At 44.9% G+C, this 18,907-nt stretch overlaps 1 protein-coding gene across 6 annotated transcripts in view; it reads left to right on the forward strand.

Moving 5' to 3' along the window:
* The window catches only part of ahi1 (Abelson helper integration site 1), a 328,929-nt gene that overhangs the window by 165,058 nt on the left and 144,964 nt on the right, over positions 1-18,907 (forward strand). For all 6 annotated transcript variants that reach the window (XR_015079575.1, XM_085997550.1, XM_085997549.1 and 3 more), the window contains one exon: positions 8,575-8,692. Coding sequence is in view for 5 of the 6 variants with exons in the window: in XM_085997550.1 (XP_085853676.1) it covers positions 8,575-8,692 (118 nt within the window). In the remaining variant the exon portion in view is untranslated. The remainder of the gene's footprint in view (positions 1-8,574; positions 8,693-18,907) is intronic.

The following is an 18,907-nucleotide window of genomic DNA, read 5'->3' on the forward strand; positions in this document are numbered from 1 at the left end:
GTGGCACAGTAGAATTGCAGCAGCCCAGGCATACAGCGTAGTCCAGCAGAGCAATGTAGTGCTGATGGCGAGGAGTGCAAGAAATCTAATGTGAGCAGAGTCCCAGCTGATGAAAAGAACACAGAACAAACACGGTCAGGAGTGAGCAGTGGTATAAATAGCTTTAACATAGATTGAGCTAAAATATACCTACTATAAGGATTGGGGGTATTAAGCAATGGGGAAAGGGAGGGCAAAGGATGGCAGTGGATGACCACAGATGGAGTTGCAAACCAGAAAAATTCAGTCGTGAGCTGACAATTTGGGAGCCACCCAAGCATTCCTTCTCCTTGGGGGTGGCGAAGGGGGAAAGTGTTAAAATGTTTTGGTAATTATTACAGTAGCTTGTTGGGACAGCTTTAGTATGTTGTTTCAATATCAGTCTGTAGCAGTGTGCTAGCCTTGTAGTGAATTCATCTCTACAGTCCCCATAGGTTCCAGGTCAGAGCTCGACCATCAGGGAAAATGTTTTCTCACAGAGACAGTCACTTAGACATCTGTTACCAGGCACATAGAATCAGGTCTAATGCTTTCAAGACAGTGGTGTGAAGTGCAGGGAAATAAAGTGTGGTGATAGATCTTAGCTTCGTAAAAAAAAGTTTAAATATAGATAGATAAATACATATATTCATAGGGTTAATATATGTGAATGGGAATTGAATCCTTTGGGTGGTGTAATTACCTTGGTTGGCATAGAGTTTCAGCAGTGCAATGAAATATAATCTGTTACTGGGTGTTCAATAGACAACTTGTTTCTAGATATAGTTTACTGAGAAATGGTTTTCTTCATTATGAGCCTATATGAATTGCAGTCTATAAAAGTTTCTGAAGTATAATTAAAAGGATGATTTGAATGAGAAGGGAAGGGAATAGCCCTGAGGCAATGAATGTCAACTGTAAGAAGACTAATAGTGGAAGGCTGTGCTCTGATAACAGGTAAAGAATAACAGAAAATTTGACTTGCAAGTTTATGCAAATTAGTATCTGCTTTAGAAGGTCAAATGTTTGGAGTTGATGTGTTGAGGTACAGACGTGATCTGTATTTTTTTTTTAGAAAAGTGGTAATCTTGTTTTTTTTCTGTCAGACTTCAAATTTAATTGCTTCAGTATGGAAATTTTACATTTCTGGAACTCCATATCATTTACATTATTTGCATTATATAAATAAGAAATGCAAAGCATTCTGTATAGAACTTGGCATCTATTCTTCTTGAATGTTTGTTCCTTTAGTCTAATATAAACAATCTACATCTGTACTATTGCACAATCCAGGATCTGTCTTGAAAGTAGTTTTGTTCTGTTGTGGCTTATGTTATGGCATTGATATGAACAAACTGTGAAAATGTCCAGGTGATAGTTACCTTTATTACACAACCACAGAATTTTATATAAGATCGATTATGCAATTTGCTTTCTCCAAAATATATTTGGAAATGATGATTGCTTCATTTTATTTAATCTGTGCCAAGAGAAACTTGCATAACATAAAACCTGAAGGTTTAGAAGAGAATATTTAATTTAGTATAAACACCTCATGCCTCCTTACCTAGTACTGCTGAATAACAATTTTATTTTATTCGTTCCTGGGATGTGGGTGTCGCTGGCAAGGGCAGCATTTATTGCCCATCCCTAGTTGCCCTTGAGAAGGTGGTGGTGAGCCGCCTTCTTGAACCGCTGCAGTCCGTGTGGTGAAGGTACTCCCACAGAGCTGTTAGGGAGGGAGTTCCAGGATTTTGACCCAGCAACTATGAAGGAATGGTGATATATTTCCAAGTCAGGATGGTGTGACTTGGAGGGGAACTTGGAGGTGGTCGTGTTCCCATGTGCCTGCTGCCCTTGTCCTTCAGGGTGGTGGAGGCCGTAGGCTTGGGAAGTGCTGCCGACGAAACCTTAGCGAGTTGCTGCAGTGCATCTTGTAGATGGTACACACTGCAGCCACAGTGCGCCGCGGTGGAAGGAGTGAATGTTTAAGATGGTGGATGGGGTGCCAGTCAAGCGGGCTGCTTTGTCCTGGATGCTGTCGAGCATCTTGAGTGTTGTTGAAACTACACTCATCCAGGCAAGTGGAGAGTATTCCATCACACTCCTGATTTGTGCCTTGTAGTTGGTGGAAAGGGTTTGGGGAGTCAGGAAGTGAGTCATTCACCTCAAAATACCCAGCTTCTGACCTTCTCTTGTAGCCACAGTATTTATGTGGCTGATCCAGGTAAGTTTCTGGTCAATGGTGATCCCCAGGATGTTGATGGTGGGGGATTCGGCAAAGGTAATGCCGTTGCATGTCAGGGGGCTGTGTTTAGACTCTCTCTTGTTGGAGATGGTCATTGCCTGGCACTTGAGTGGCACGAATGTTACTTGCAACATTCAACCCCCAACTTGCATTTATATAGTGCCTTTAACATAATAAAACATCCCAAGGTGCTTCACAGGAGCGTTATCAAATAAAATTTGACACCGAGCCACATAAGTAGATATTAGGGCAGAAGAGGTAGATTTTAAGGATCGTCTTAAAGTAGGAACGAGAGGTAGAGAGGCCCAGAGGTTTACGGAGGGAATGCCAGAGCTTCGGGCCTTGGCAGCTGAAGGCACGGCTGTCAATGGTGGAATGATTGAAATCGGGGATACGCAAGAGGCCAGATTTGGAGTAGTACAAATACCTCTGAGGTTGTAGAAGGAGATTAGAGATAGGAAGGGGCGAGGCCATGGAAGGATTTGAAAACAAGGATAAGAATTTTAAAATCAATGCGTTGCTTCACCGGGAGCCAATATGAACCGAACTTGGTTTTGCGTGAGCTTAAGTTTATGGAGGGTGGAAGATGGGCGGTTGGCTAGGAGTGCATTGGCATAGTCAAGTTTAGAGGTAACTACGGCATGGATGAGGGTTTCAGCAGCAGATGAGCTGAGGGGCGGAGTCAGGCGATGTTACAGAGATGGAAGTAGGCAGTCTTAGTGATGGTGTGGATATGTGGTCGGATGCTCATCTTAGGGTCAAATACAACACGAAGGTTGTGAGCAGTCTGGTTCAGCCTTAGACAGTTGCCAGAGAGAGGGTGGAGTCAGTGGCTAGGGAATGGAATTTGTGGCGGTGACTGAAGATAATGGCTTCGGTCTTCCCAATATTTAGTTGGAGGAAATTTCTGCTCATCCAGTACTGGATGTTGGACAAGAAGTCTGATAATTTAAAGACAGTGGAATGGTTGATAGAGGTGGTTGTGGTGTGGTAGAGCTGGGTGTCGTCAGCATACATGTGGAACCTGATGAGTTTTTGGATGATGTTGCTGAGGAGCAGCATGTAGATGAGAAATAGGAGGGAACGGGAAGAGAAGCCATTGTAGGTGAATCTCTGACTACGACTGGATAGATAAGAATGGAACCAGGCGAGTGTAGTCCCACCCAGCTGGGTGACAGAGGAGAGGTGTTGGAGGAGACTGGTGTATGAATAATATACCCACTAGTATTATGAACCCTTGACCCCTCTCTTTTCAAACTACTGCCCCTTCTCCAACCTCTAACAAAGTAGTAGAGTATGAAGTGCATCTGAGTAAAAGACAGGAAAATGACTAAGTTAAATCAAAAAACTGGAAATCTGAAACAAAATCCCCAAATGCTGGAAAGGCACAATAGGTGAGTCCGCATATGTGACGAAAACAGACAAGCCAATGTTGAGGGCCAGGGCCTTCCTCAAAACTGTAAAATGAAAATGAGTGAGCATTTTAATAGAATGTGATAAAAGCACGGAGTGGTATCCGTTAATTGACCTGTTAGCTGCTTAAAAGAAAAGCAGGAGATTCTGATGATATATAAGTTATCTCAGACAATAGGGAAGTAATAAGAAAATTAAAGACACTAAATAAACAGGGAGAGTGTGAACAGCTAAGGCAGTGAGAGGCACATTCAAGGAAAAAGGCGAGAAATTGAAAACCCAGCCTGACGATCAGGCCTGAAATTAAAATAGGAAATACAGGTACTGGCAAAGCAGTGAGGCTGCCAAACCCAACTAGAGGAGGAAGAACAAACAGGCCAATACCAGAGCATATGGGGGAGACATCTAAGCTCTGAAGTTGCTTAAGTCAGTATTCAGACCAGAGGGCTGCTGAGTGCCCGGGAAGAAGATGAGATTGTAGTATACTGCCTTTGGCACTGGGACAATAAATTGTCCCCTCTGTTTAGTGGCCATAAGACTATCCATAAACAAAAAAAAGTGCTGTCACCAAAAAAGGAGTGGGCAGAGGAGCCTTACTTCCATTCTGCACCCTTGTAGTCAGGCCAGGAAATGCGGCACATAGTCTGGGCACTAAAGGTGATGTGCCTACTACTTATTACTCTTTGGTCTAATTCTCCCTGTGATAATTCAGTTCCATTCACCAAGTTATATTTCAGTTGACATGTGTCTGCTCAGTTGCATAACCAATCTTAAATCCTTTTGCAGATCTTGTGTTGCATCCTTTGTGTCTATTCCTCACCCTGTTTGTGTTATGCAGTGGGGCAGAATAAATAGAATCCTGTCCATTGATTTAAAACACTAATATAAGCAATAGGTGGAAAATGGTTGAACACTTTTTTTGGTGACAGCATATCTCTCTTGCATAAATTGATCCATAGCTGCTAAGAAGGGGGAACAGTTTGTTGTCCCAGTGCCAAGGTCTGTGGTCAGAGTGATAATACGTTGTTCAGTCTATAAATGTATGCCATCGGGTAAAAACTGGGAAGTAGCACGCAATCTTGCATGTTGCAAGAGGTCCAAATAATGAAAAATACCAGATCTGGACTGTATGTGGAGAGAACAGAAAGCCCTCATCCGGTGTAATAAAAGATGGTCTTTGGTAACAGGTGTTGACCCTTTACAGTGCTTGGAAATCTGGTATTATCATTGATGTGTTCCAGGAAATTATGGTACCAGGAAACTCTTTATTATCCGGCGCCAACGGGACCGGCGTGGTGCCGGTTTATCAAAAAGTCCAGATTACAGAGAGGTATAGTTTAAAAGGTACGAGAGCTCTGTATACAGCAACAAATCCAGGCTACCCTGTTGCTTAGCAACATGTGCAGGAACTCCGGCCACAGACCAAGCGTCCCTGTTGCTTAGCAACAAGTGCACGAACCCCAGTTACACAGCCACAGATCCAGGAACGGCCACTAATATGAAGTAAAACTTAGCTGAACCTACTCCTGAATTTTGCCGGTTAACAGATTTCTGGTTATTTAGGTGCCGGTTAAAAGAGAGTTTCCTGTAGTTGGTTCAACATTAAAGTCTATGTAACTCATTTCATAGGTTAATCTAATAATTCAGTAACCTGGTGTTGACATAATTAGTTATATCCGTAAACTTGATTGTGTGTTTATGTGCTTTTTTGCCATATGTAACAAGAATTAGAAAACAACTCCATTCTAGCCAGCCTCTTGTTTAGTCCCGTTTCATGTCCAAAAATAATTTCCTTTGTTGTTTGAAACTTAATGTTGCTGCCTTGAAACACAAAAAATATGTAAATGGATATTCCGTGTAGTGGTAATAATCCTGTTTCATGTCCAAAAATAATTTCCTTTGTTGTTTGAAACTTAATGTTGCTGCCTTGAAACACAAAAAATATGTAAATGGATATTCCGTGTAGTGGTAATAATCCTATCAGTTTAAGAATGTGACTTTTATTTTCGCTCCAGTAAAGAAAAAATCCCACCAGCTACAATTTATTAGCGCAGTCTGGTTTTCACTGTATAGCATGATCCAAAATATATTAATGCACAACCTCCCACAGTGTAGAGTAAAAGATCTTACCAGTACAGCTGGATGTTTATTCACTTGTGGAAACAACTGTTATACATATGGGACTTCCATATTTGTGCACCACTAGTGTGATATATATTTGAACTTCAGTATTCCAACACTCTTAGCATAATACCTTAGCTTGAGTAATAATTAACTAAGTTTTTGACTTGCACTCTCAGGTTAAAATTTGGAATGTTCTCCTACTTGTGTTGTGTAAAATTGTATAAAACCCACATATTACAAATGTAGCCTATATCAAGGCATATACTAAGACAAAAAGATTGTTTTGATGCAATTCACACTATCTGAGTGAATTTACAAAATTGTGGTTACTTTTCCTGTATTTTGTAGGCTTTATTCGAAAACACAGCATCAGTTTCCACATGTACACTGGCGACCACCCAGTTCAACACCACCACCAACTCTTTCGACCCCTCCACTGTCTCTAAATTGTCAGACTGCTTGTCCGGCATCCAGTACTGGATGAGCAGAAATTTCATCCAACTAAATATTGGGACGACCGAAGCCACTGGGGGAGAAATTCGGTGGGCTGTGCCACCAGTTAGCGCCTAAAGAGGGCACTCAGTGGCTTTAGCGCCACTGGCCACGCCTCCTGCGATATTTAGCTGAGGCGCTAATGGCAGCGTTAGCCTGTTGCGCTGCGCCGCCACCGATGACGTCATCGGTGTGCGCAGCGCCCCGCTACCGCCCCGATCGCGATATTTGGCAGCGACGGCCTCTGTAGCGCCGCTCGCTAATCGCGCCCGGTTCACGGGGCCTACCTGTGGCGGCAGTGGCGCAAATTAAGGTGGAGGTGCGGGGCGGCCATTTTTTCCGGCGGCCGCCTGCCAGCACCTACGTCCCCGGCCTCCTGTTCTCCCCCCGCGGCATTGCCAGCTGCTTTCCGAGAGCCCGGCACTTCTCCTCAGTGCCGGGCTCTTTTGCCGGCACTCGTGATCGCTCATCGCGCTGGTGCAGGCCCCTCCCCCTTAAGAATGGGAGGAAGGCCTGCAGTACCGCAGCGCGCCGTGCTGCAGCGTGTGGCGCTGCGGCACGTTGCGCTGCGATATTCAGTTTCAGCGCCCTAAGAGGGACGCAGAGCGCCTCGAGCCTCGCCCCGTGTCCCTCTTGGGGCGCTCAAGCTGAATTTCCGGCGATCGCTGCTGCCCAGGCAAGCTTCGCGCCCCGTTTGCGGCTCCACCCAATTTCTCCCCCATTGTCTTCGGTCTCCACCACAAATGCTGTTCCCTTAGCCATCGACTCCATCCCTCTCCCTGGCAACTGTTTGAGGCTGAACCAGGCTGTTCGCAACTTTTGATGTCATATTTGACCCCAAGATGAGCTTCCGACCACATATCCGCACCATGACTAAGACCGCTTATTTCCACCTCCAGAACATCACCCGACTCTGCCCCTGCCTTAGCTCATCTGCTGTTAAAACTCTCATCCATGTCTTTGTTACCTCTAGACTTGACTTTTCCAATGCACTTCTGGATGGCCTCCCATGTTCTACCCTCCGTAAACTTGAGGTCATCCAAAACTCTTCCGCCCGTGTCCTAACTTAAATCAAGTCCCGTTCACCCTTCACCCCTGTGCTCGCTGACCTACGTTGGCTTCTGGTTAAGCAACACCTCGATTTTAAAATTCTCATCCTTGTTTTCAAGTTCCTCCATGGCCACGCCCCTCCTCATCTCTGGAATCTCCTCCAACCCTCCGAGATATCTGCGCTTCTCCAATTAAGGCCTCTTAAGCGTCCCCAATTTTAATCACTCCACCATTGGCAGCAGTGCCTTCAGCTGCCTAGGCCCTAAGCTCGGGAACTCCCTCCCTAAACCTCTACGCCTCTCTACCGCTCTTTCTTCCTTTAAGACGCTCCTTAAATCCTACCTCTTTGATCTGCCCTAATATCTCCTTATGTGGCTCGGTGTCAAATTTTGTTTGATAACACTCCTGTGAATCACCTTGGGATGTTTTACTACGTTAAAGGCGCTATATAAATACAAGTTGTTGCAAAAGAAAACTGCAATGTCAAATTTACTTTTTAATTGAACAGAAAGGAACAAATTCAAGATAAATTCTGTATTAATCCCTACCCCTGGCAATGTGTAGAAGATATAAATTATGTTTGTGGATGTACCTTTTGCTAACTTCAGTTAGGATGATGTTTGATGAAAGGAAGAAGCAATTACAGTGGCCTTTATTCTTGGAGCATATGCAAAAATTCTCCATGGTTACTATAACTCTCTAGACTGAATCTACTCTGATATGAAAATGACTGTGTATCCAATAGATTGTCTTTAGACATGACTATTTTAAAGAAAGTGCCTTTCTTTTTGTAATGATGTCTGGGAGTTTTACCACTCATACTTTCTTAGTGGCAAAAATCTTATCAATTAGCATAGCTGCTCTCCTAAAAGCTTTGGCTATTATCTGTACTTTTTGTAGGATTGTGTGTAATTTTTTTTTCCTGAGCAACCTTTTCTTTACCAGGAAAGGATTATGAGTAAGTAGCCATTATTGTGCCATGTGAAAAATTAGCTAATTTAAGTTTTTTGATCGAGTCGGGAAAGCGGGACATTATTTGTACTGCATCTGTAAAATCTTTTGATTTCAAAGTGATTGCTAATGCATATAACTTTACAAAAAGCAGAAATGAATCTGGGGACATAATCCGAATTAGTGTGGGGTGTTATTTACTGACCACCCGTATATGCACGTCAGTAAGTAACCCAGGAAATTGCGCTTTGTTTTCTGATTTGCCTTTCCTATTACAGGCCAGGTCAAATCTCTCTCTTCCTGCACCATCATTGCTGTCGCCACACTCCAAGCTGAGGCTCCCAACTACTGTGGGTGCTCAGCTGTTATCGCAGCAGTCGCTGACCTCACAGTCTGGTGAGTATTGTTTCTAATTTGGTTAGTTTCAGGTTTTCACTTGCTTTTCTCTTATAAATTAAACATACCGTTGCTAAACATATGTATTTTAGAATTAAATCATGTACTTGTCGCACCTGGGATAGAAAATATCCAGAACACAGACCAAAAGCTGCTCTTCAGTAGAATGGGAATATATGCAAGATTCTGTCCTAAGAATAGAATTAATTTTGAGGATGAATGTCCGTTGTGAGGAAATTATCTATACATGAGTGCTAAAGTAGTAGCTCATATTAACTTCAAGTCATGCTTTATGCTGTTTAAATTTTAGATACCGTGAAGAAGTGTACATTTACCTAGAGATGTTTGTACAGTGAAGAAATTGTTTTAAAAAAAGTTAAAATGAAATGCATTGAGTGAGCAAAGAACTGTTTAATTGCAAAACATACCTTTTTGTTGCCATTTGATTGCATTTTAAGGTTGATAGCTGTTCAGACTGCTAAATTAATCGTACACATGTATTACATTGCGTAATCATTGTAACAGATCTTCCTCTAATGATTTAATCCCATTTTATGTAAAGCATTCCAGACTGAATAATAAGGGGGTGTAGAGCTAGCCAGAAGAGATAGCCAGTCACTGCTCATCTTTGGACCTCCTGTTTGTTTAATAGGTTTAGGGTTAATTAGGGAAGATTGACTTTGAAGTAATAGCATTCAATAATTGTACATTTATGTTGTAGCATCTGACTTCAAAAAAGCCAGAACAAAATATGGAATTGGATATGAATGTTTATTAATCAGTAACAGAGTATATGTCCGGAATGGTTAAATATCTATTAAGGAAATATATGAAATGAGGAACCAGATATCATAGTGTCAAAATTTCTGTGGAAATTATGGGAATGAGACAGCAAAATGTTCAAATTAAAAGGTTTTTTTTTCAGACCACATCAGGTCAGAGTAGATGAACACTTGTTTGGACAGCTGCACACCTTTTTGAAACACTGCAAAAATATACATAAGGAATACTTGTATAATCCCATGGTGTACTGTTTACATCTTTTAATTTTAAAACTAGTTTTGAGTATTACAAGTAAGTAAAACCAACACAAATTATCCTAATTTGATATGGATGTAGATGATTTAATTATTAAATGAACTTGTTGTGACTACTTTAGTTAAGACATTCTTTCTGGAACCTATTCCCCTCTCCCAGTTTTCATGCACAAACTATTCTTCATCAGGTCAGGACTACTCTTGTGTGAATATCTCCATATATTCTATTAATGTTGTAAGCAGCTGTCATCCACATTAACCAGGTATGTGACTTGTATGATGAGTCATTCCATATTTGGATATTAGGCTGAGTAATTCGATGACAGAGGATGGGACGACCTTGGATCTGGACTGGAGGCGACGGAGGTTGAACAGTTTCCCGTTTGTTCTGTAGATTAGCTCCACTCCAGCGGGGAGCTTACTGAGGGTAAGATGGAGCATTGCAGCAAGGAAGATCAAGAAGAGCGTTGGTGCGATGACACAGCCTTGCTTGACCCCGGTCCATACGTGAATTGGGTCTATGGTGGATCCATTGGTCAGGATCACGGCTTGCATGTCGTCGTGAAGCAGGCGGAGGATGGTGACAAACTTTTGAGGGCAGCCGAATCTGAGGAGGACATTCCATAATCCCTCCGCTTGCGTCTGAGCACACTCGGAGGTCGAACTCCAAACCATCTTCAGCACCTTCACCGAAACGTACGAGAGCATGGGCCTTACACTAAACATCCGTAAGACAAAGGTCCAATACCAACCTACCCCGCCACACAGTACTACCCCCCGATTATCAAAATCCACAACAAGGCCTTAGACAACGTGGACCACTTTCCATACCTCGGGACCCTACTGTCAACAAGGGCAGACGTCGATGATGCAGTCCAGCACCGCCTTCAGTGTGCCAGTGCAGTCTTCGTTCGCCTGAGGAAGAGAGTGTTTGAAGACCAGGACTTCAAACCCGGCACTAAGCAGGTCAATCAACGTCTAAAAGTGATCAGAGTGCACATTCCAGAATCATCCTTCATGCTTTTTTCTGAAACCAATTACTTCCCAATCCATGCTGTCCATTCCTATGGTAGTTGTATTCTGTAGATGAACATTAATTGAATTCAGCATAGGAACACCTTGATTCTTTGACTGGAAATCATCTTTCATCTGTTACGCATTTAACCACTCAGCCCCTATCTGTCTTTTTCAAACTGAAAGTTAGGTGTTTAACATTTAATATTGTTCCAAAATGATTTTACCACATTGATTGTTGTACCTGTTGATTGTCCTGGGAAAAGAACTGATAACATGTCAGCAATTCTTTCAGTAGCACAAAACTGCCTTTAATTCTGCACAGAACTGGCAATCTAATTCAAAGAGTATTTGTTGTGGGAAATGGAAATTGACACACTGGTGATCTAGAGATATTCTTCTGAAGTTAGAGGTGAGAGATCTTGTTACGTCAGACAGAAGACACTTTACTCTGCATGTAACTGTACTATAATCTGACATGGGAGTGCTTGATGATGACACTAGGGACCAAAATTGGAAAGTACAGTACTAGCATCGTCCGCTTGCTGAGCAAAAAACATTTTTTCAAACTCATGCTATCCTGGAGGGACCTGTCACTTGCAGAACTGGTGAACGTCAGAGGTTGTCCTTAACCGAGACTCTGTCTTCGACGCGAGTGTCCTCAACTCCATCCCGCAGCATGCTACCCGCCACCATCTTAGCACAATCCCAGCCCGGCATGAGATTGAAAAGGCCATCCGACAACTGAAGAACAACAAGGCCTCAGGAGCAGATGAAATCCCTGCCGAGGCACTAAAGCATGGTGGAGAAGCACTACTGGCGCAAATTCATTTCTCTTATCTGGAAGGAGGAGAGCATGCCAGGGGATCTCAGAGACGCCGTAATTGTGACCATCTTCAAGAAAGGTGACCAGTCCGATTGTGGTAATTACAGAGGAGTTTCCCTGCTGTCTGCCACAGGGAAAGTCATCGCAAGAATCCTCCTCAATCGCCTTCTCCCAGTGGCTGAAGAGCTCCTCCCAGAGTCGCAATGCGGATTCCGTCCACTAAGGGGCACAATGGACATGATCTTCACCGTGCGCCATTTACAAGAGAAAGGCAGGGAACAGCACCAACTGCTGTACATGGCCTTCTTTGCCCTCACAAAGGCCTTCAACACTGTCAACCGTGAGGGATTATGGAGTGTCCTCCTCAAATTCGGCTGCCCTCAAAAATTTGTCACCATCCTCCGCCTGCTTCACGACGACATGCAAGCCGTGATCCTGACCAACGGTTCCACCACAGACCCAATTCACGTACGGACCAGGGTCAAGCAAGGCTGTGTCATCGCACCAACGCTCTTCTCGATCTTCCTTGCTGCAATGCTCCATCTCACCCTCCGTAAGCTCCCCGCTGGAGTGGAGCTAATCTACAGAACAAACGGGAAACTGTTCAACCTCTGTCACCTCCAGTCCAGATCCAAGGTCGTCCCAACCTCTGTCGTTGAATTACAGTATGCAGACGATGCTTGCGTCTGCGCACACTCGGAGGTCGATCTCCAAACCATCATTAACACCTTCACCGAAGCGTACGAGAGCATGGACCTTACACTAAACATCCGTAAGACAAAGGTCTTCTACCAACCTACCCCCGCAACACAGTACTGCTCCCCGATTATCAAAATCCACAACAAGGCCTTGGACAATGTGGCCCACTTTCCATACCTCGGGAGCCTACTGTCAACAAGGGCAGACGTCGATGACGAAGTCCAGCACCGCCTTCAGTGTGCCAGTGCAGCCTTCGGTCGCCTGAGGAAGAGAGCGAAGACCAGGACCTCAAACCCGGCACCAAGCTCATGGTCTACAGAGCAGTAATAATAACCGCCCTCCTGTATGCCTCAGAGACCATGTACAGCAGGCACCTCGAAGCACTGCAGAGGTACCACCAACGCTGCCTCTGCAAGATCCTGCAAATCCATTGGCAGGATAGGCGCACCAACGTCCATGTTCTCGCTCAGGCCAACATCCCAGCATCGAAGCTTTGACCACGCTCGATCAGCTCCGATGGACGGGTCACATCATCCACATGCCCGACATGAGACTCCCAAAACAAGCACTCTACTCGGAGCTCCAACATGGCAAGAGAGCCCCAGGTGGGCAGAGGAAACGCTTCAAGGACACCCTCAAAGCCTCCTTGAAAAAGTGCAACATCCCCACCGACACCTGGAAATCCCTGGCCTAAGACCGCACAAAATGGAGGAGAAGCATCCGGGAACGCGCCGAACACCTCGAGCCTCCTCGCCGGGAGCAAGCGCAAGGAGCGCACGTCAACCCAAGCACCCCACCCACCCGCCCCTTCAACCACCATCTGCCCCACCTGTGACAGAGACTGTAGGACCTGCGTTGGACTCATCAGTCACCTGAGAACTCATTTTTAATGTGGAAACAAGTCATCTTCAGTTCCATGGGACTGCCTAAGAAAGAAAGAGAAAGAACGTAAGACCCTTTATTTTTCTCTACTTGTGTGTCCAGGGGCAGTTTGGGCAGAGTGTATTGGAAGTGTACTCTGCTGAGAGAGAAAGTGAGTTCCTATCGGTTCTAATTTAAATAATGCAGGCATGTAGAGCTGCATTATTACAAGGCCACTGCAAAGTGGAAGTCTAAGTGCTTGTGCAATGATGCTAAGAGACATACTACAAGGAGTAGTAGAAGTTTGGAACTCTCTTCCACAAACGACAATTGATGATAGGTCAGTTGTTAATTTTAAATTTGAGATTGATAGATTTTTGTTAATCAAAGGTATTAAGGGATATGGGGCAAAGGCAGGTATATGGAGTTAGGTCACAGATCAACCATGATCTCATTGAATGGCGGAACAGGCTCGAGGGGCTAAATGGCCTATTCCTGTTCCTATGTCTGTATAGTACTGTGGTAAAGGACAAATTTCCCTAAAATTTATAAACTCAGCTTTACTTATAGCTACTTGCAATACATAGTAACAAGAGTTAAAATTGTGAACTGTAGTGGTAAAAAACATAGGTATGGTGTTAAACATTAAAGGGGCTGGTGTAGGACGAGCCCCAGAGCCGAAGTTTGTGCTGAAATCTGGATTATTATGCCATTCTAGGACCAGAAAACAGATTGCATCTGTTGCTGTATTTTTGAGACACTGTTGCCTTCCCAAAGGTTCGGTGAAGGATTAGTGTCTATTTTCGATCTGCATTGCATCTGATTTTTGGGTGCTATTTAGGAGCAGATAGGGGAAAATCCACCCACAGAATTTTTAGGAACTGAGCATAGCTCAACGACCCATTGCTTTTTGTTGGGGTCCTAACAATACAATGTAACTTTGCCTGAAATCATTTCATTTTTGGGTTCTGATGAAAAGTCATCAACCTGAAATGTTAACCCTACTTTCCTCTGCTGCCTGACCTGCTGAGTATTTCTAGCATTTTATGTTTTAGTTTTAATTTCAGATTTCCAGCATCAGCAGTATTTTGCTTGTGTTAATTTTTGGGGGTCTTTGCTCTAGATATTTTTCACAAGTTCAGTATCTTGGGTTACTCCCTCAGGCAACCCGTCACTCCAAAATGTAGAGTGTACCGTTACCTACCCAGTATCAAGGTAATTTCAGGAAACTTTCGATTTACCGGCACCTAAATAACCGGAAATGTCGGTTAACCGGCAAAATTCAGGAGTAGGTTTACTTCATATTTATTTGCCTTCTTCCATCTGTGCTGTGCAAGGGTGTGGCTGCAGCTGTTGCTAAGCTACAGCGATGCTTGAAACTTGTGTTCATTGTTCTACAGTGGGTTTGTTGCTTTATACGGAGCTGTCAGCTCTCCCTATCTTTTACTATAGCGTTCGGTTATCCGGAATTTTTGATGAACCGGCACCACGTCGGTCCCGTCCGTGCCGGATAAAAAAGAGTTTCCTGTTGTAGACAGCCAACAGATTAAACAGATAACCCTTGTTAATCTATTTTGGTTTACTAATTACCTGCCCTTGCGTAATTTCCCTCAATTTCAGAATAAGCACTTCTTTAGACTGCAGGTTAAACTATGAAGTGCCAAACAAGTTTATTAAATAATAAATTGATAAGTTAGCAGAAGCGATGACACACTAGATTTTCATTCATTATAGGCTTAACTATGCCTCCTTGCAAGTTAGAAAACAACAGTCCGTTCCATCTACTCCAGTAAATGGCAAAATAAGCTGCGCCAGACACAAGATTCCTAGTTATCAACCGTCCACAGTTGCCCTTTTGCCAGTTTAAGACTTTATACCATAATTTAAACAAGACTGGCTGAGAATTACACTTTTTTTCAAAGAATCCCTGGGAAAAATAAAATTGAGAGCTGCCAATCGAACATAAATACAAATAAAACCCACAAGATGTTTTTTATGTAAATTTAATGGATTGGCCCCTCCCTCACATCTGATTTGCTGCTGTTTTATAAACTTGTACAAATTCTGTATGTGATTGACAGCAAGACTAGTCATATACAGAGCATGCTAGCACTTTGTCACCTCACCCCCCATGTATCAATGGAAAAGTACTGCAAACCAGGAAGCATTAATAGGAACCTTTAAGGCCTATTGCCAACTAGCCATTGGCTACCTTCAGCCAATTTCTTATCTATTTCCAAGTTTTACTTTGAATTCCCATATCTTTAAACTTAAGTAGCAGCTTTTCATACATAAGAACATAAGAAATAGGAGCAGGAGTAGGCCATACGGCCCCTCAAGCCTGCTCCGCCATTCATTAAGATCATGGCTGATCTTCGACCTCAACTCCACTTTCCTGCCCTATCCCCATATCTCTTGATTCCCCTAGAGTCCAAAAATCTATCGATCTCAGTCTTGAATATACTCAGACTCAGCAGGGGCAGAGAATTCCAAAGATTCACAACCCTCTGAGTAAAGAAATTCCTCCTCATCTCGGTCTTAAATGGCCCACCCCTTATCCTGAGACTATGCCCCTAGTTCTAGATACTCCAGCCAGTGGAAACAACCTCCCAGCATCTACCCTGTCAATCCCCTTCAGAATCTTGTCTGTTTCAATGAGATCACCTCTCATTCTTCTAAACTCCAGAGAGTATAAGCCCATTCTACACAATCTCTCATCATAGGACAGCCCTCTCATCCCAGGAATCAATCCAGTGAACCTCCGTTGCACCGCCTCCAACACAAGTATATCCTTCCTTAGATAAGGAGACCAAAACTCTGCATAGTACTCCAGCGTGGCCTCACCAAGGCCCTATACAATTGTAGCAAGACTTCCTTACTCTTATACTCCAACCCCTTTGCAATAAAGGCCAATATGCTATTTGCTTTCCTTATTGTTTGCTGTACCTGCATGCTAGCTTTCTGTGTTTCTTGCATGAGGACACCCAAATCTCTCTGAACACCAACATTTGAAAGTTTCTCACCATTTAAAAAATATTCTGTTTTTCTATTCTTCCTACCAAAGTGAATAACCTCACATTTCCCTACATTATACTCCATCTGCCACCTTACTGCCCACTCACTTAGTCTATCTGTATCCCTTTGCAGACTCTTTGGGCCCGATTTTCTGGATCGTGCGGGAAATGTGCGGGTTCCCCGAATGTGGGGTTCCGACCCGAAAAAAAATGGGTCAGCCAGCTGGATGCAATTTTCCCTCAAGTGGCCAATTAAGTTCCAGCGTGTGGGCAGCCTTGCTAAGTGTCCATTTCCAGTCAGAAAGCCCCATAGTATGATGTCATCATTCGTGGTGCTTTTAACGTGTCCAGCAAGCTTCTCCACCTCTGCAGGCTTCTCAACCACTCTTGCACAATGGCAGAGGAGCCTGCACCAGCTGCTGCCAGCGGCAGAGGCCGAGCTGCGGCCAAATTCAATGGGACGTCACTGCAGACCTTGGTGGATGGGGTAAGGGCCCACAGGGAGGTCCTCTACCCTCGCTCAAGGAGGAAGAGGCCTCCCAAAGAGTCCAGGGCTGCCTGGATGGAGGTGGCTGCAGAGGTCAACTCTCTGGGAGTCACCCGTCGCACCTGGATGCAGTGCAGGAAGCGCTTCCATGACCTTCACCGCACAGGGAAAGCAAGTACGAAGTTTCCATCACCCTCAACCTGATCCCCATTGCCTTTCCCCAACAGCACTCCGCTTCAGCAATCTCTTCCTCCACATCCCACTTCACAGTCACATCCATGCACCCTTACCCATTCCGTATCTCTCTGTGCTCACATTCACATAACTGTTGGAGCTGTATAAAACACTGGTTAAGCCACAGCTGGAATACTGTGTGCAGTTCTGGTCGCCACACTACAGGAAGGATGTGATCGCGTTGGAGAGGGTGCAGAGGAGGTTCACCAGGATGTTACCAGGGCTGGAGCGCTTCAGCTATGAAGAGAGACTGGGCAGATTGGGTTTGTTTTCCTTGGAGCAGAGGAGGCTGAGGGGGGACATGATTGAGGTGTACAAAATTATGAGGGGCATAGATAGGATGGATGCTGAGGAGCTTTTTCCCTTAGTAGAGGGGTCAATAACTAGGGGGCATAGATTCAAGGTAAAGGGCGGGAGGTTTAGAGGGGATTTGAGAAAGAACTTTTTCACTCAGAGGGTGGTTGGAGTCTGGAACTCACTGCCTGAAAGGGTTGTGGAGGCAGAAACCCTCACAACATTTAAGAAGCATTTGGATGTGCACTTGAAATGCCATAGCATACAAGGCTACGGGCCAAATGCTGGAATATGGGATTAGATTAGACAGGGCTTGATGGCCGGCGCGGACACGATGGGCCGAAGGGCCTCTATCCGTGCTGTATTACTCTATGACTCTATTCCACCATCCAGTCTTGTAAATCGTTTTAATGTCATCATTTTCCTGTACATAAAAAATCTGGTGGCAGCTGTTGCAGCTATGGCGTCTGTCATTTGGCGAATGGGGATATCACATAGAGGCCTTAGGATAACTTGCAGATGTCAGCAAGCTGGTCAAATAGGTAGGAAAGTTTAGGCATGGGCCACTGTCCATGGTCAGTTCAGAAGCAGTGAGGCTGCACTGTTTGATGTACCAGGCTACGCAAATCTGCCCAGGATGAGTGCGTTCCTTGCATTCCGCCCAGCAATGTTCTCGCGCACTGGTGCCGCTGGTTGACGGGCCTCTGCAGGATGCTCGTTTCCATCCTCCTCCTCCTCCTCCTCCTCCTCCTCCTCCTCCTCCTCCTCCTCCTCAGCATCATCCTCATCCGAGGCAGCTCTGTGAGGAGCCTCTTGGTTCTGCGGAATCGGCAAGCCACGACGCTGTACCATGTTGTGAAGCACACAGCATACCACGACGATTTTGGAGACCCTGGCTGATGAGTACTGTAGGGCTCCACCTGATCTATCGAGGCATCTGAAGCGCATCTTCAGCAATCCGATGGTTTGCTCGATAATGCATCTGGTGGTAATGTGGCTGGAGTTGTAGCGCTCCTCAGCTTCGCTGGCTGGTCTCCTCAATGGCGTCATTAGCCAAGAGCGCAGGGGATATCTCTTGTCTCCAAGTAGCCATCCTTGAAGTTAATTTGGCGGACTGAATAGCGGAGGCACAGTAGACTGGCGAAGTATGAAGGAGTCATGGCAGCTGCCAGGGAACCTGGCACAAACATGCAAAATCACCACCTTGTGGTCACACACCAGCTGAACGTTAAGGGAGCGGAAGCCCTTGCGGTTGACAAAAACTCCTGGATTGCGGTGGGGTGCCCTAAGGGCCACATGTGTGCAGTCAATGACGCCCTGCACCCTTGGAAAGTCTGCCAGCTGAGCTAATCCACGCGCTCGCGCAGTGACACTTGCGCGATCCCTGGTGAAATGGATGTGATTGTGCACGAGGGCAAAGAGAGCATCGGTTACCTGCGTGATGCAAGTGTGTGCAGCCCACCTGGGAGATGCCGCTGATGTCTGCTGCTGATCCCTGGAAGGAGCCTGAGGCATAAAAGTTGAGTGCGGTGGTGACTTTGATGGTCACTGGTAAGTAGTGTGGACCTGGTGCTCTTGGCTCCAGGTCTTACTGCAGCATTGCGCAGATGTCAGTCACAACCTCTCGCGAAAGTCGGAGCCGCCTCTGGCACTGCTGCTCAATCATGTTGAGGTAGCTGACCCTGTGTCTGTAGACCCTGTTTGGGGGGTATCTCCTGTGCCGACAGCCTGGTGCTGCTGTTGTTGCTG

Source organism: Somniosus microcephalus, chromosome 9 (genome assembly GCF_052327205.1).
Source record: "Somniosus microcephalus isolate GS21.2 chromosome 9, FLI_Smic_1.0, whole genome shotgun sequence".
NCBI lineage: Eukaryota > Metazoa > Chordata > Chondrichthyes > Squaliformes > Somniosidae > Somniosus > Somniosus microcephalus.